The sequence below is a fragment of the Pleurodeles waltl genome, chromosome 7 (assembly GCF_031143425.1).
Source record: "Pleurodeles waltl isolate 20211129_DDA chromosome 7, aPleWal1.hap1.20221129, whole genome shotgun sequence".
NCBI classification, from domain to species: Eukaryota; Metazoa; Chordata; class Amphibia; order Caudata; family Salamandridae; genus Pleurodeles; species Pleurodeles waltl.
The window spans coordinates 632,771,920-632,786,356 of record NC_090446.1 but is presented as its reverse complement, the minus strand read 5'-3'; the positions used below and the strand labels follow the sequence as shown (position 1 = coordinate 632,786,356).

Below are 14,437 nucleotides of genomic sequence, written 5' to 3'. Positions count from 1 at the left end.
GGTGGCGATGCCCTCTGGTCGGAATCCCTCTGATTATCTGTCTAAAAGTGTGTTGTATTTATACAGATCTACAAGGTCCCCTGACATAAGTGTTATTCATAACAATAGATAACAGGCATGCTTGGGACGGCAATTAATATCAACAATCCCTCGAAAGTATAGAGAGGGAAAATCCCTAAGTGTGAATGCCTACTGTATGTTTGTCTTTCGTGCTTGATCTTGACGCCTTGGCGCAATGACACTGATAATAGAACCCATAACAAGTGGCCTAACTATAAACAAGGCCGCCATTTTAAAGGAAATAAATAATTAAATGGACTATGACAGAGCAAGCTAAGTAGGTTAAAAGTCACTGGGTGATGGGGGCACGAGTTTACAAGCTTACGGCTAAGCTAACTCCTGTTATCCCGCTAAAACAAACTAGGATTCACTACACCATGTTGAGGATGTGTCACAAGGTGATGCATTGGTTCCAGGAGCAGTGGAGCTGTGGTTTGAGGTCCTGCATCATCACTGGGGATGCTGTCGACGAGGGCTTACGATGTGAAGTCTGACATCGAGGAGATATCGAGCAGTTGAGACAATGCGTCAGTTTCGAAGAGCCATGAGGCTCCAATGCAAAACATGCATCATCATTGAGGCTGCTGTCCATGAGGGACTTGCGAGGCCAGGATCTGCACTGGGAAAGCTTTGGGCAGGCAGTTGTGATGCAGCTGCAAATTCCTAGTGTTGGACTAACTCTTGCAGCAAAGGCGATGTGTTGGTTCCGAAGGCTATGCATCGAACATTGCATCAGTTCTGATGGAGATGCTCTGCACCAGGGAGGAGATGTGTCAGTTCTGCTGGATCCACAGATGGACTGGCAGGGCACATTCAGGCCCACTTCCAAGGGTCCAGGACTGGGGTGCACAACTGAACTCTCAGACGGCAGAGTCCAGTTGGCTGGGTTCAAGGTTATTGGAGCCTTCTATCCCCAAGGTTCTAGTCAGGAGGCCAGCCAAGTAGCCCTTAAAGTCACTTTTGAGTGCTGGGTTTAACAGATGCAGATCTAGTGCTTCTTACCTAAGCAAGAAGACAGCAGGTCAGCCTATGAAGGCCGCAGGCTTTCAGGGCAGCAGACCAGCAGAGTGGCAGTCCTTTGAGCAGTACAGCAGTCCTTCTTCATAGCAGAGCATCCACAGGACCACAAGTGTAATGAAGAGTTGGTGACTAAGGTCTGATATTTATACCCAGATGTGTCTCTGAGGTAGGGAGAAGCTTGTAGAGGTTTCCCTTTTCAGACCCCAGGCATCATGCCTCCCATGTCCTAACTTCAGACTAAGTACTGGGAGTATGCAGCCCTTGTGTGGAGGCTGGACACAACCTATTCAAGTGTTCCTCCCCTCTAGCCAGTGTTGACTAATCCAGGCACACCTAAGCTCCCTATTGTGTGTGACTGTCTAGAAGAAATACACAAAGCCAAGTTGTCAAATACACCCAGCCATGTGACTCAGGAACCGGCTGCAGGCACTTGGGGCCAGATGTAGCAAAATCAGTTTTTGCGACTTGCAAATTGCGAGTCTGAGTGACTCGCAATTTGCAAGTCGCAAAAACGGATGCAGAATGGTGTCTCAGACACCTTCTGCGACTCGCTATGGGGTCGCAAAGACCCGCCTCATCAATATTTATGGGGTGGGTCGCATCTTGCGACCCCATAGCGAGTCCCTGCACTCACAGGGATGGTGGCCTGCTGTAGTCAGCAGACCTACATGTCTGTGACTGCTTTGTAAATAAAGCAGTTTTTTTTTTCATTTTGCAGCCCGTTATCCTTAAAGGAAAATGAGTTGCAAAATGAAAAAAATACCGAAACCATTTGGTTGCGTTTTTTTCAGAGTAGGCAGTGGTCCATAGGACCACTGCCTGCTCTGAAAAAATATTTCCCTTTTGCGAATGAGTTACCACCAGTATGACACTGGTGGTGACTGTGAGTTGGTTTGCGACCGCATTCGCGGTCACAAAGCAACTCTGAATTGCGATGCGAGTCGCAAATAGGAAGGGAACACCCCTTCCTATTTGCGAGTCGCATTCACAAATTGCGAGTCGGTACCGACTCGCAATTTGTGAATGAGCATCGTAAAAGGCTTTTTTCATGGTGCAAACTGCGATTTTCGCAGTTGCACCATGCAAAAAGCTTTCTACATCTGACCCTAAATGCCTAAGGCAGGAAAATGCCAACTTTCTAAAAGTGGCATTTTCAGAATTCTAACTAAATATCTAACTTCACCATAAGACATTATTTTTCATTACAATTCCAAAGACACCAATTACCTGTTCTCATTTGGAAAGTACGGATTATTAAATGTAATAAGACAACTCCAGTGCTATCCTATGGGGGAGGTAGGCCTTGCAGTAGTGAAAAATGAATTTAAGGGTTTTCCTCTACAAGGATCTGTAAAATTTAAAATTACATGTCCTACTTTTTAAATACATTGCACCCTGTCCTCGGGTCTGTTTAGGGCCAACCCTGTGGGTGACTTAAATGTATAAAAAAGGAAGGTTTGGGCCTACCAAAAGGTTTATTTGGCCAGGTTGAAATAGTAGTTTAAAACTACTCACACAAGTTCTGTAGTGGCGGTCCTGAGACATGTTTAAAGAGCTACTTAAGTGAATGGGATAATCAGTTCAGCAGGCCCAATCGTAGCATTTGATTTGGAGGTGCTGGGCAAAGATCATGCCACTTTACTGAAGACTTAATAAGTAAATTAAGTATACCAATTGGATATAAGCCTGTGGTACCATGAGAGCACTTTAGCACTCGTTTTCAGTGGTAAAGTGCTCAGAGACCTAAAAGAAAATAAAAATAGGCTTAGAAACGAGAGGGTGAAGGTAAACAGTTTGCAGATGACCCTCTAAACAGGGCCACGTCCAACACCAACACCCAAAAAAATTATTCCTGTGAGTCTCTGATCTAATTGATTACATTTAGATGTTCGCAGTTACCTTAACCAATGGAATTAAATTACTGGAACAAGCACACAAAATGAAAAAACACTCAGCTCCACCTCAGCTTCTGTTGCATGTCTTAGCAACTGTAAAATGCAAAGGCATAGCTTGCAGGGAGTGTTTTGACAAGTGATGGAGTCAACCCTAGCCTTCCTGGGCTTTGAGAACCTACAAGGTGTCAGGTTCACTCAACTTTTTTTTACTTTCAGAGAGCTTGTTATGTGGTACAGGATAGACCGTTGTGAAATTTCCATTATGTCGGAGTAATAGCGTGTGACTTCACAATATACAAAATTCCTGAAACTACACTGTTGTAACCATCGTGTAACAATGTGCTGTTTGCAGCAAAAATGTACTTCAGCACATGAGAACAACGTGAATGACAAGAATGTGAGCGGCTGCTGTTGCACCTGTGTTTCTTGCCCACTTTGTGTAGCAGAATATGCATTGTCATGTCTCTACTGGACACACTTGCGCTTTTATAGGTAAAATATAGCTCCAAATCCAGGTTTCACATTTCACAAAATCTCACACAATATTTCTGGAATTTCACTTAATGACATAAAAGTGAAACATGCAAATTTCACACACCCTGGTTTGGGATTGGTGACTTTCCCTTAATTGACTTCTTCAACTCAGTGCAGGCTTCCTTGGAAGAAACAGTGAGGTACCTCTACATCGTTGCAGAAGAATATTCTTACTTTACAACCACTATCGAAGATCGACATTTGCATAGAGCAGCTTGGTTACTTCATCACACAAGAAATTATACAAATCTGTATATAAAGTCATATGTAGAATTGGTATTACAGTTGATTCCTCTGTTAGCATTTCAGATCATCACAGTTGTTCTCCTCGTCACCCACCCCTGAAGAACTTGTTGAAGAATTGACTGCAATCATATCGCTGCATCAGGCCGACCTGCCAACCCAGTCCCCTGTTGTTACTTTGTTGCACTGTAGCTTGGCAACCATATGAATCCTGTGACTAGCTTATAATGGTGTGTAATTTGTGTGCAAATGTTTGTAACAATGTCATTGTTTACATATAACCTTTGTATTGCACTTTAGTTCCACGTACTGGTCGTTGTCAAATTCATCAATAAATAACATAATCGCTACATCTTAAAAGTTCATAGGGTGTTGGGTTTAATGAATTGGTACATAATGCAATGGAATTTGAGGAGCAGCCATATCTAGTTTTCATGGCTGCACTGGGAAAGCAATGGTTTCATCATCACAACCACACCCCTGTATGTTTATCAGTAAAGGATACACTGAGGTACATCCATTTTCCATTTCCCAAGGAAAGTTCTGGGTAATGATATAACCCCTCTTTTACATCAGGATTTTACCCCATGTTCCCTCACCAGCAGAGGTTTCCCAACCTTTTGACTTCTGTGGACCCCCACTTTATCATTACTGAAACCCGGGGATCCTCACTGAATCATTATTGGAATCCGGGAACCCCCCACTGAGCCATTACTGAAAGCTGGTGACCTAATCTGTTAATATTATTTCATTTTCTAAGCAGTCGCGGACCCCCTAGGGTTCCGTGGAGCCTCCTCCCCTGAGGAGGCTCCGCGGACCCCTAGGGGGTCCCCCGACCACAGTTTGGGAACCACTGCTCTAGAGGGATGAGTGGGGAAAAATGTTAGTCCTGTTTGCAGAGGAATTGTGGGTACTTAGGGCCTGATTTGTGAAAAGATTGTGCCGCCCTTGTGTCATTTTTTATGCAAAAGCGGTGTAAAATGACAAAATACAATTATATTTTGTAAATTTGCACCGTTTTTACATCAAAAAATGACGAAAAGTCGGCGCAAACCTTTCATAATTCCGGCCCTAAGTGTTGCTTGGTGACCGCCTTGTCAATGTTGTGTACATCACGTAAAGAAAGCTGAGAGGATCTAACGCACCTTTTATCTCTTGCAGGACAAGTTGTCTTCTATGGGTTTTAACATCCCTGCTCTCCTCGCTCATCGCCTGTGATGGCGGAACTTGATATCAATGTGAGGTAAGGGAGCACTCCTCTGAAGTGTGCTGAAGAAGCTACTGTGCCTGTGTTCGTAAGTGGGTTGATAGAGGCGCCATTTGGGCCTCTGGGGTTTAACCAATGCAAGAGAGGTATGACCGCCAAATATTTCAAAATTCGACAATGTACGTTTATTTTGTAGAGCAGTGTAATCCTTAGCCAGCCTTGTTGTGATCCCAAATTGTGCATTTTCTTACTTTTTACAAAACGCTGTCTGCTTTTTAAAGGTGTGCCCTGAGCACATCTTTTTTTTCAGGCATAGACTCCATATTTTGTTTATAGCAATGATGACAAACTCTGAAAGCCGAAGGAAGCACTTTAATAGAACTCCTATTGTCGCACAATTATTTGTCCTGGTACATAAAAAACAGACCATGGGCTGGCTGAACATAAACTCTTGCAGTAGACTTACATATGACGCTGGCCGATGTTTTAGCCTTTCTATGCGACCATTGGTTGCTTAGCAACAAGGCGTTAGCGCAGAAAACGATGTGTCTTCTAATAGTGCTGCAATTCTGAGCGCGTGCTTTCGTGGGTCTGGTCAATTACTGTTTAAGTTAAGCTGTACATGAATTTCAACACGACGCCATTTCAGGCGCAGTAAAGGACATTCCACGATAAAGCCATTCGTGCATAGCCATTGTGCTTTGCTCCAAGGCAGAATATTTGTAGTTTTCTCAGGGTATATTGCGCAGAACTGTGCTATGTTCTGTTGTGCATGTTTGCACACCAGCAGCCATGCCACTATGCTGGGCTAAGATGAACAAATGGATTGCTCCAGCTTGTAGGTGGTTGGCAATATTACGGTGATCCTTTCCACATATCATCTAATTTTACAAAACAAATATCAAGTAACTTCCCTTGGGGGCTTTTTTGTTCTGTCCTCTACCGTCTCAACCAGAGGTCGATGCTGTGTTCTTAACGTCTGGCAGGTGCAAGCCACATAGAGATGGGAGGACGACAAGCCTCTCTGCTTCATGCCAGCCTTTTTGTTTCATTTGGAGCTGTATGGGTTCCAGCTGGTGGCAGTAGGGGTGGTTGCAGGTGGTGGCCTTCTCACGTGGTACTGAGGCTTCACTGCACAGTAGGTGGGGAGACGACCCGGCTTTATGTTATTGTGCCAGAGATACTGGCTGTCAGAAGATGCTGAGGAGCATTTTGTTGAGGCATCATCAAAAAAAAGCGCAGATAAGAACGGCTCACAAATATATCATGGCAGGTGAACAACTTCCGCTTAATAAAATGCACTATAAGACACACGGTGACACCATGAGGGCCAGGGCATTGGAAGACAACTGATCAATCTCCCTGGAAAAGGAAAATGAACATTTAGAGAATTAATTTGTAAAAGAGTGTCGGGCATACATTTTTTCAGAAGTCCAATGTCAGTACTTTTGAATGTTGGGGTTGCTGAATACTAAAACTGTCTAGTCTTGATTACACTTCATGCGCTTTTCATTCACCACCACACACTGCCTTCCCATGTATCTCCACCTGCAGTTTTTTTTACAAATCCCTGCTTTCTCTATTTTTTCCTTCCTTCTCTTCCACCTTTTATTCCCACTTCTGTGCCTTCATCTAGATTGTCTGCATCAAAGTCTGATGATGATAAATACATTCTAGTCCCCATAAAAGGATGTATTTGCTCCCCACCTCCTACCACCTACTCAAATTATGCATTGTCTGGTCTCAAAATATTTTGTGTACTTGTTATATATTTAGCTTACTGTTTCTCCTTTTTGTTTCCTTCTATATAGGTGGTATTGTGTCTGTTTGTGTTGTTTTCCCTTTATTTTCACATGGAACTGTGTTAGTATATGTATGACTTTTTGTGTGTTTAATTGCAAATGTATATTAATAATAGTTGTTCTGCAACTCATTTCACACATGCATATTGACATGGGGTTATTCCAATTGAAATAAACTTGCTAGGATATGTTAAAATGTATTTTTCTGGCTTAGTATAACCTGGCCTCCGTGCTTAATTTGTAAATAAAAACGTGCCGGTGCCCAAGGCTCTCCTCTTAAACACGTGGCGGCTGCAATTAAATGTGGGAACATGGAATACTGAGGTGGCATAATCCTGAAGCCTCTTCAATCCATATGAAGCCACTCCCTGCCCCTTCAGCTCACTCTAGCAGCTTTCTAATTTCTCCATTTGTGACGCTTTTTCGTTTTTCCCTTCCTCCGTCTTTCCCATATTTGTCTTTTGCTCGCAGCAAATACCTGAGGCAGAAAAATAAGCCCTCAAAAATAATTTCCGGTGCTTAGCAGCGGAAACAACAACCACAAATTAAGGACTGGCCTCAGTTATGCCTCAATTCCATCTTGTGCAAGATGGATGCCATGTAATTCAATGTTTATATTTCCCTCTTTATACTGCTTGCAGAAAGATGTGGATTGTTTATTTCTGAATGACACTTTTCTGAGAAGAGCTTGTTAGAATAAATTGTTTTGCAACATTCTGCAAGATCCTCCTGCTTGCATGTAAAATTGCATACACTTACAATGGTTCACTGTTGTCTATGTAACTAGTTTGTTCTACATCTCCGGATGACATTAGATGAGAAGGGGTGAAACAATATTCATTGAGCGGATTAGTGCTAAGGTAGTAGGGTATGAGAAGATTAGAATTGTGAAAATGTGATTTGGAGCAATGTTTATACCATGCTGACTTTGCAGTTCCTAGCAATTTCTTTGCAAGATACCTGTATTGAAACCCTGCAATTTAGGGATGATCTACAGATTATTTTGCCCTCTACTAGGGACGCTGCCTGATTTTCTACCGCTTGCTGATTTTGCTGCATATTTGAGACTTAGCATTTTCCTAATTTTACCTAATAATATAAATTGAGCATTTGATGTACTTTATGGCAAATGATTCAATAAATCAAAGTGAGAATTGAATCTAAATCTACTATTTTTGTTTTGTGTCTTTGACTGTGTGATAAATCTTCGTGGTTTTCTAACCTCATACTCCCTTTTTGAGTCAGTCATTTCTTACTGACAGCATTTCTGAAATGCTGTTTTGAAGCATCTCTAGGGACACGTTGCCTCATAGACTTTGAGGTTAACACCATTACCGATCCACCCACTGTTTGAGCTTTGCACTGTGATGCAGATTTCGTAGGGTCCTCCATGTTCAAATTCGATGCCAGAACAATTACGTCTTTCTCTTTGTCTTCACTGTTAACATCCAGCCAGGCTGTCAAGGTCATAGAGGACACAAAGGGAGGCGGAGTATTGGGAAGGATCAGAGATACAGCAAAATGGATGGGATGCAAAAACTAAGGAAATGGGAAACACAATGGAGGAACTGGAAGAAATGGAATGGAGGAAATAATGTGAACATGGACCAGAGGGACAGATGCGATTTCCTACAGAGAAACTGGAAAACAGAGAACGACCACCCTACATCAAAATTTCACAATAATTAGGGAAAGACCTACTTGGTTACTGACAATGATAACTGTCGATAGAATATAACCTATCACAACCCTTACAATTCAGTGTTTATCTTATTCCTCAGCATAGAAAGACATGGTAGAAAGCAAAACAACAGGAGTAGAATAAGAGTAAACAGTCACAGAGGAACATCTGCATCATTTTTAGTTGTCTGTTAAATGAATCTATACAAGAGTCCAAGAGAAAGCAATGCACAGTGGTATGGTTCAGGGCAGAGTGTAGGAGCTGAAGTCACACTTTCCGAAACTTCTATTTTTGTTAACTCCTTTTGTAACTGTTAGCCCCAGTTGAACTCTAGAAGTGTATTTGGATGTTTTAGATATTATTTCTACCTAGTATGAAAGCATTGCCAATGGAATATCTTACTGCAGCCGGTCCCTGACCTATGTGGTGCTGCCTGTTTTATGGAGCGTGCACTGTGGGACATAGATAGATAGTGCCCTTTGTTATGTGCCATTGAGCTGAATTACTTAGACAGATGATGCCTCTTATGATGGATCTGCCAATTGTTCCACAGGAAGAGACAAGGCCCTTTGAGGTGAGCAATGGAATTGTCTTACATAAAGAGATGGCGTTGATTGTGCTGTACAATCTCAGAGGGGAGAGGTTAAAAGTCTTCCTATAGAGTTGACTTGCTTTCCAGGTTAAAGCATTGTATCAAGAAAAAGGCAACATACTGTTTTTACAAAAAGAGAAATGCTCCTTTAGGGTTAGACCAGAGGTAATTCATTACATATTTAGTGAGCCCTTTGTACTGTGCTATTCAACTCTCCTACTTCGAGAAACGTGTCACTTGGGATGTAGGAGTGGACTGTGCAAAATGGAGGGTTAGTTTCCTTGTCATGTCCCAATGACGTCTGACTGTGTAGAGAAACGATAACTCTGTGATGTGCTGCCTGGCACCGGTACCTGCAGCAGTAGCACACTCTCTCATTCAAAGATGCTTCCAGAGAATATGCTGTGATGGACACAGTCTCTGTCCTAGCTTCTGGCTGCAATGTGCGCCTCCAAGAGCATAACCACCTTTACTTTCTCTGCACTTGAGACAATTGCTTCAATCACAGAAGACCATTTGCTTCAAATCATGCGTCAAAGAAATAAGGCACGTCTCAGACGGAGCCAGGATGAGTAATCCAAAGGTGGTGAGCAAAGGACGCAGATGCCGGAGCAAAAAAAACTAGAAACACTTATGAATGGTCAGCAGGGAAAAGCGACCTTCATAGGAAACAGGAAATGAATGACTAAGGAATGCTAGGAAATGGGGCTTCATATGAGAAGAAATGTGAAAGGTCAGATTAGAGTGAGAAAGACAAAAAACGACATAAAGATAATGAACTAAAGAAGAGAGAAAGACACAAATGTAGCCACTGAAAGCAAGACAGGTCATGGAGCCAAATGGAGTGCAAGAAAGAACAGGCATTTGCAAGACAATGAGTGTCGTGCTTGCTCGAGTTAGAGCTATTAGCATTATAAATTCCTAAGTGCACTTTTCTTGCCACATAAAGTTAAAAAATATAAAGTAAAAAAAAATGACATAGGGAAGCCGATTCAAAGCGGCACGGCTGCCATGAAAATGAACGCAAAGGAGAGACGCAAAAGGAAAAAGAAGTTTGATCCCAGTCAAAAGTATCAGTAAATGTGCAATTTTCCATGTAATAGTGTCAATGGCCAAGGCGGTAACAAAACTGCCCCAAGGAGGGACAAACATAAAGCAATTTCCAATGATAACAAAGGATTTTTGAAAGGCAATCCCATGAATGAGTGATAGTGATGGGTGTGCACTAGGCGTGGTTAAAAGCCCACAGATAAATTACAACAAGTCAGAGCATTTGCTCGCTCGACCTAAAAACAAGGAGAAGCAGCATGCAGGGCCTCTTAGGGGAAGACCCAGGATCAAATCATTTCATAATGACAATATACACACAACGCTTAGCCATGTACAGGTTGCAGGGGTTATCACACTCTTTAATTAGATAGTCTGTAAAAAACTCGTCCCTTATACCCACAAATGACCACACCACTCAATCACTTTACGACTGGGACATAGAACTGCAGGGAACACTAACTGGTCAGCCCTATACTCTGTCAAATGATAGCTAGGAAACACAGCACTGGGGCATGGACAGAGAAAAAACTCTCTGCCAAGCACAGAGTACCATAAACCATGATCAAAGAAATTCCATTTATAAACATTATTACAATCGAAGAGGACACTATAGTTGCTATGCTATGTTGTGTCTTATTTGGAGAGTTTGTACACCAATATAGATGCTTGGCACTAGCTGCAGGTTTATTTGTACTATGTGAGATGTATATGAAGTGGTGAGATAATAACTACGTTTCAGAAGCCTAGTTAATGTAAGATATCTGAGGTCTCCAGAACGCGATGAAGAAGGTTCTTTCAAGCTGTGGCATGAAGATGGAGATATGGGAGGGAAGGGGAGCAGTTACAATATTATGGTCAAAATATCAGTCTACAAAAATAATACATTCACAATATTGACTACCACTAAATCATCAAGGTAAGTAGATGGGAAGTTAAAAATAGTACATTTATACTTTTCTGTACATGCTGACATAAACAGCATTGTGATTGCCGATGTTGTGGGGGCAATCTTTTGTAAATCAATATTTTGACCACAACATTGTGGCATACAACTATAGATATGTGCACATGACACAAAACTATACGGCTTCATGTACTAGAATATGTTGTGCTTTCAGTTCCTTGATGGCTGATATGAATTTGATAAGAGGTGCTCTTTCCTCCCTGTATAATTATTGTATATCAATAACAATAATTACACACTCCTGTTTATCATTGATAATTTATAATATTTGTCCACACCATAATTTGAATTATTATTTAGCGATATCAATATAATGAACTGCTATACACAGAGAAGCAAATGCACAGCTAAATAAATACATAACAGCAAAGAAAACATTGCTATATGATCTTGGAATGCATTTAGATTAATTGTTAATAACAAATTCTTGTGATACTGAAAACAGTTCAAGAGTACTTTTTGCTTTGCATGTGGAGGGAGAAAATGTTTCAATAAGACACAGTTTAGTTTCCAGAGACTTAGCTAATGAAAGTGAAACCTCTAAATGGTGAATTCAAATTACCTCCACGTTAATCTTCATCATTTATGTTTATGTCCTTTCTTTGTCAGGACGACCTTTGGAACTATACATCCCTGAGAGAAATTACTCAGTAAATATGGTTGTAAAACACACACACATATATATATATATATATATATAATATATATATATAAATATATATATATATATATATATTGCCATCTCGCGGTTCTGATGACATTTACAAACCACAACAGCAATGGCCTTGTGGTTTATAAATGTCTCCTGAACCCCAAAACGGCAATATAGGACCATATTTAACACTTTACTCATTGTGTATTTTTTGTGTGACATGATTTATTCATTGGTTTTAGTACCGTTTAGAAGAATTTGGAGCATTTAGACATTATCCTTTAGTATTCATTCTTTGCTTGAAATTACATATATATCTCGCAATGGTTTGAGAAATGTGTGTGCTAGTTATTGCTAATGTGCTCATATTTAAAATTAGGTGTGGGCGATAAATTCCGCTCACTGTTGGAGTTTGTGGAGTTTTGTGTGGCATGCTTGTAGCAGAGAGTTCCAGTATTACTCCACCATCCGCAGCGTGGCAGAGTTTTTTCTCGCACATCTCCCCATAGTTACGTTTTCAAGCAAGAATTGGTGTCCCTTAGTGTGATTTCTGGGTGCTATAATGGCATCTAGCATGACTTTCTCAACGTGGGTGATCGCGTGTGGTCACGACGTTCCTTGCGAGAAATCTGCAGTTTGAGTTTAAAATCAATTTAAGTAGCAGCAAACACGCAGTACTCACTGGTGCACTGCGTGGTGCCGTTTGTGCAGATTTTGCAGTGCAGAACAAGTTCCTGGTGCTAAAAAGCAGTGCGAGCAGCGCAGCGAACCAAACTTCCATCCGCTCACAGAACTCCCTGTAATCTTGCAGAGTTTTTATGTAACTCCGCTGAATTCTGTGGAGTGAAACTGAGCGACTTCTGCCCACCCCTATTTGAAATGTGTTTTTTCATAACTAATATGTATCCTATTATACATAACATTTTAAATGAGAAGCACATTGTAGTGAAATTAAAAACATGCATCCAAAACCTGCATTTCGTTTATAGTCCATTGACATTGCAGAGTTTATTTACCATTACATATATAAAGACAGAAAATAAAGTTTGATGTGGGACGATATCACTTTTTGATGACCTGGTTCTGTGTGTTCACAATTTTATTTATAAACACTGGGGAGAATTCATTGGTGGATGCTTACATTAATATGTAAGAAACTGAGTGGTATCGGCGCATAGACTTTTTGAAACCTAAAGCTTCATTCAGGATGTCAATAGCCCATCTTTTATTGCAACAGTTTGAACGCAGCGTGACTTATTCAATAAATGTGAAAGGTACACTCTTTGTAGTACTTCACAAAGGGGAAAAACGGTTACTTCTTTAAAATAGTGCAGTTTCTTGTGACCTCTGCCAAATTGTTGACTTGTGCCACAGCTACTGAAACGTACTAAACCTGAGAAGCCTCTATTGAATACAAAAGATTGATGATGAGTAAACAGCGCATTACATACTTTACAAAAATGTAATCGGGGAGTCTATATGGGAAACTAGGGGGAAAGAGGGGGAAGTAGTGCACTGTGTACATGAGGCCTGCCTAAAAATGTAATGAAAAACTTGCCATTTATTTTGTTCATAATGCTAAGTTATGTACCAGTGCGGCAGGCGTCCAGTTATTAATTTGAAAAAGAAAATGTAAAAGAACGAATGCTCTACTCAGAAGTCCGCGGCCTGTGCTATTAAATGTAGCCTAAAAAAGTATTCACTCTGTTCAAAATCCCTGATATCCATCTGCTCAACCAAACCTCGCCAGTTAATAATATGAACTAATTCCAACCACCATTTGTTTTATTTCATTTATTTCATTTATTTACATAAAATAATGACTACAAACTGCACTTTGCATAATGTCAGATTTTTACAGCACTGTGCCCCAAGTAATTAGTCATTAACGTAAATGTACCAAACCATCAAAGTAGGTTTCTAAGCAAAGTCAATAACCTTTTATATAATTAGAACACAAAACAAAGTATATTTTCTCATTTGGTAATTGCTGTAGGGCCATTTTATTCTCAGAAAGCATACAGGAATGGAAATAAAGAGACAGCAACAAGATGAAGGGCAGAGAACTCTAACGAGTTTCATTTAGTGAGGTATAGCATTCAAGGAGTCAAGTAAAATTACCATTTCAATCGTAGATTTCCCTAAAGAGTTCCGAACAGCAGGACCTACATGTATTCCTAAAACATGGTTCACGAGATTATTTAGCCAGTTGCTGAAATGCAGGCTTTATTTTTATCTCCATTCTCTCAGAATAATGTTTCTTTGCAGCTGGTAATGCTCCACTAATGCACTTTTGAGCAACTCTATCAATATTAGCATATTTCAGTAGCACCAATGATGCCAAGGCATTGGCTTGGTGCACAGAACCAGGTCCAGATGAAATTCCTCTTACAAGGTATATTCGTCGTTTTTTCATTGATATCTGTTACACACAGTCCATGAAATGGTGCTATTAGGCCATATCACATAATTTTGAGCCGATTGCCGCAAACATTTAGCACCGGCTCACTGAAACAAAGCAGATCACCAGAAAGGGAGAGGACGCTGCTAGCAGCGTTTGTTTGTGCTTTTCTCGCGAAATACGCCTTTGCATCCAAAACAGACTCAAGGATGCATACCTTGCTAAAATATAACTCCAAAATCGTGGTTAGAATTTTACTTAATTATGCATAATTTTGCATCATTTTCCTAAAATCTCATAATCACACAAATAAAAATGATGCAAATCTCGCACATT

At 40.8% G+C, this 14,437-nt stretch overlaps 1 protein-coding gene across 4 annotated transcripts in view; it reads left to right on the top strand.

Annotated features, from left to right (window-relative positions):
• HTR4 (5-hydroxytryptamine receptor 4) overlaps positions 1 to 14,437 on the top strand; it is a 1,500,331-nt gene that overhangs the window by 389,670 nt on the left and 1,096,224 nt on the right. For all 4 annotated transcript variants that reach the window (XM_069244600.1, XM_069244598.1, XM_069244601.1 and 1 more), the window contains exon 2: positions 4,914 to 4,995. In XM_069244600.1, the coding sequence (XP_069100701.1) occupies positions 4,970 to 4,995 (26 nt within the window). In that variant the 5' untranslated portion in view covers positions 4,914 to 4,969. The remainder of the gene's footprint in view (positions 1 to 4,913; positions 4,996 to 14,437) is intronic.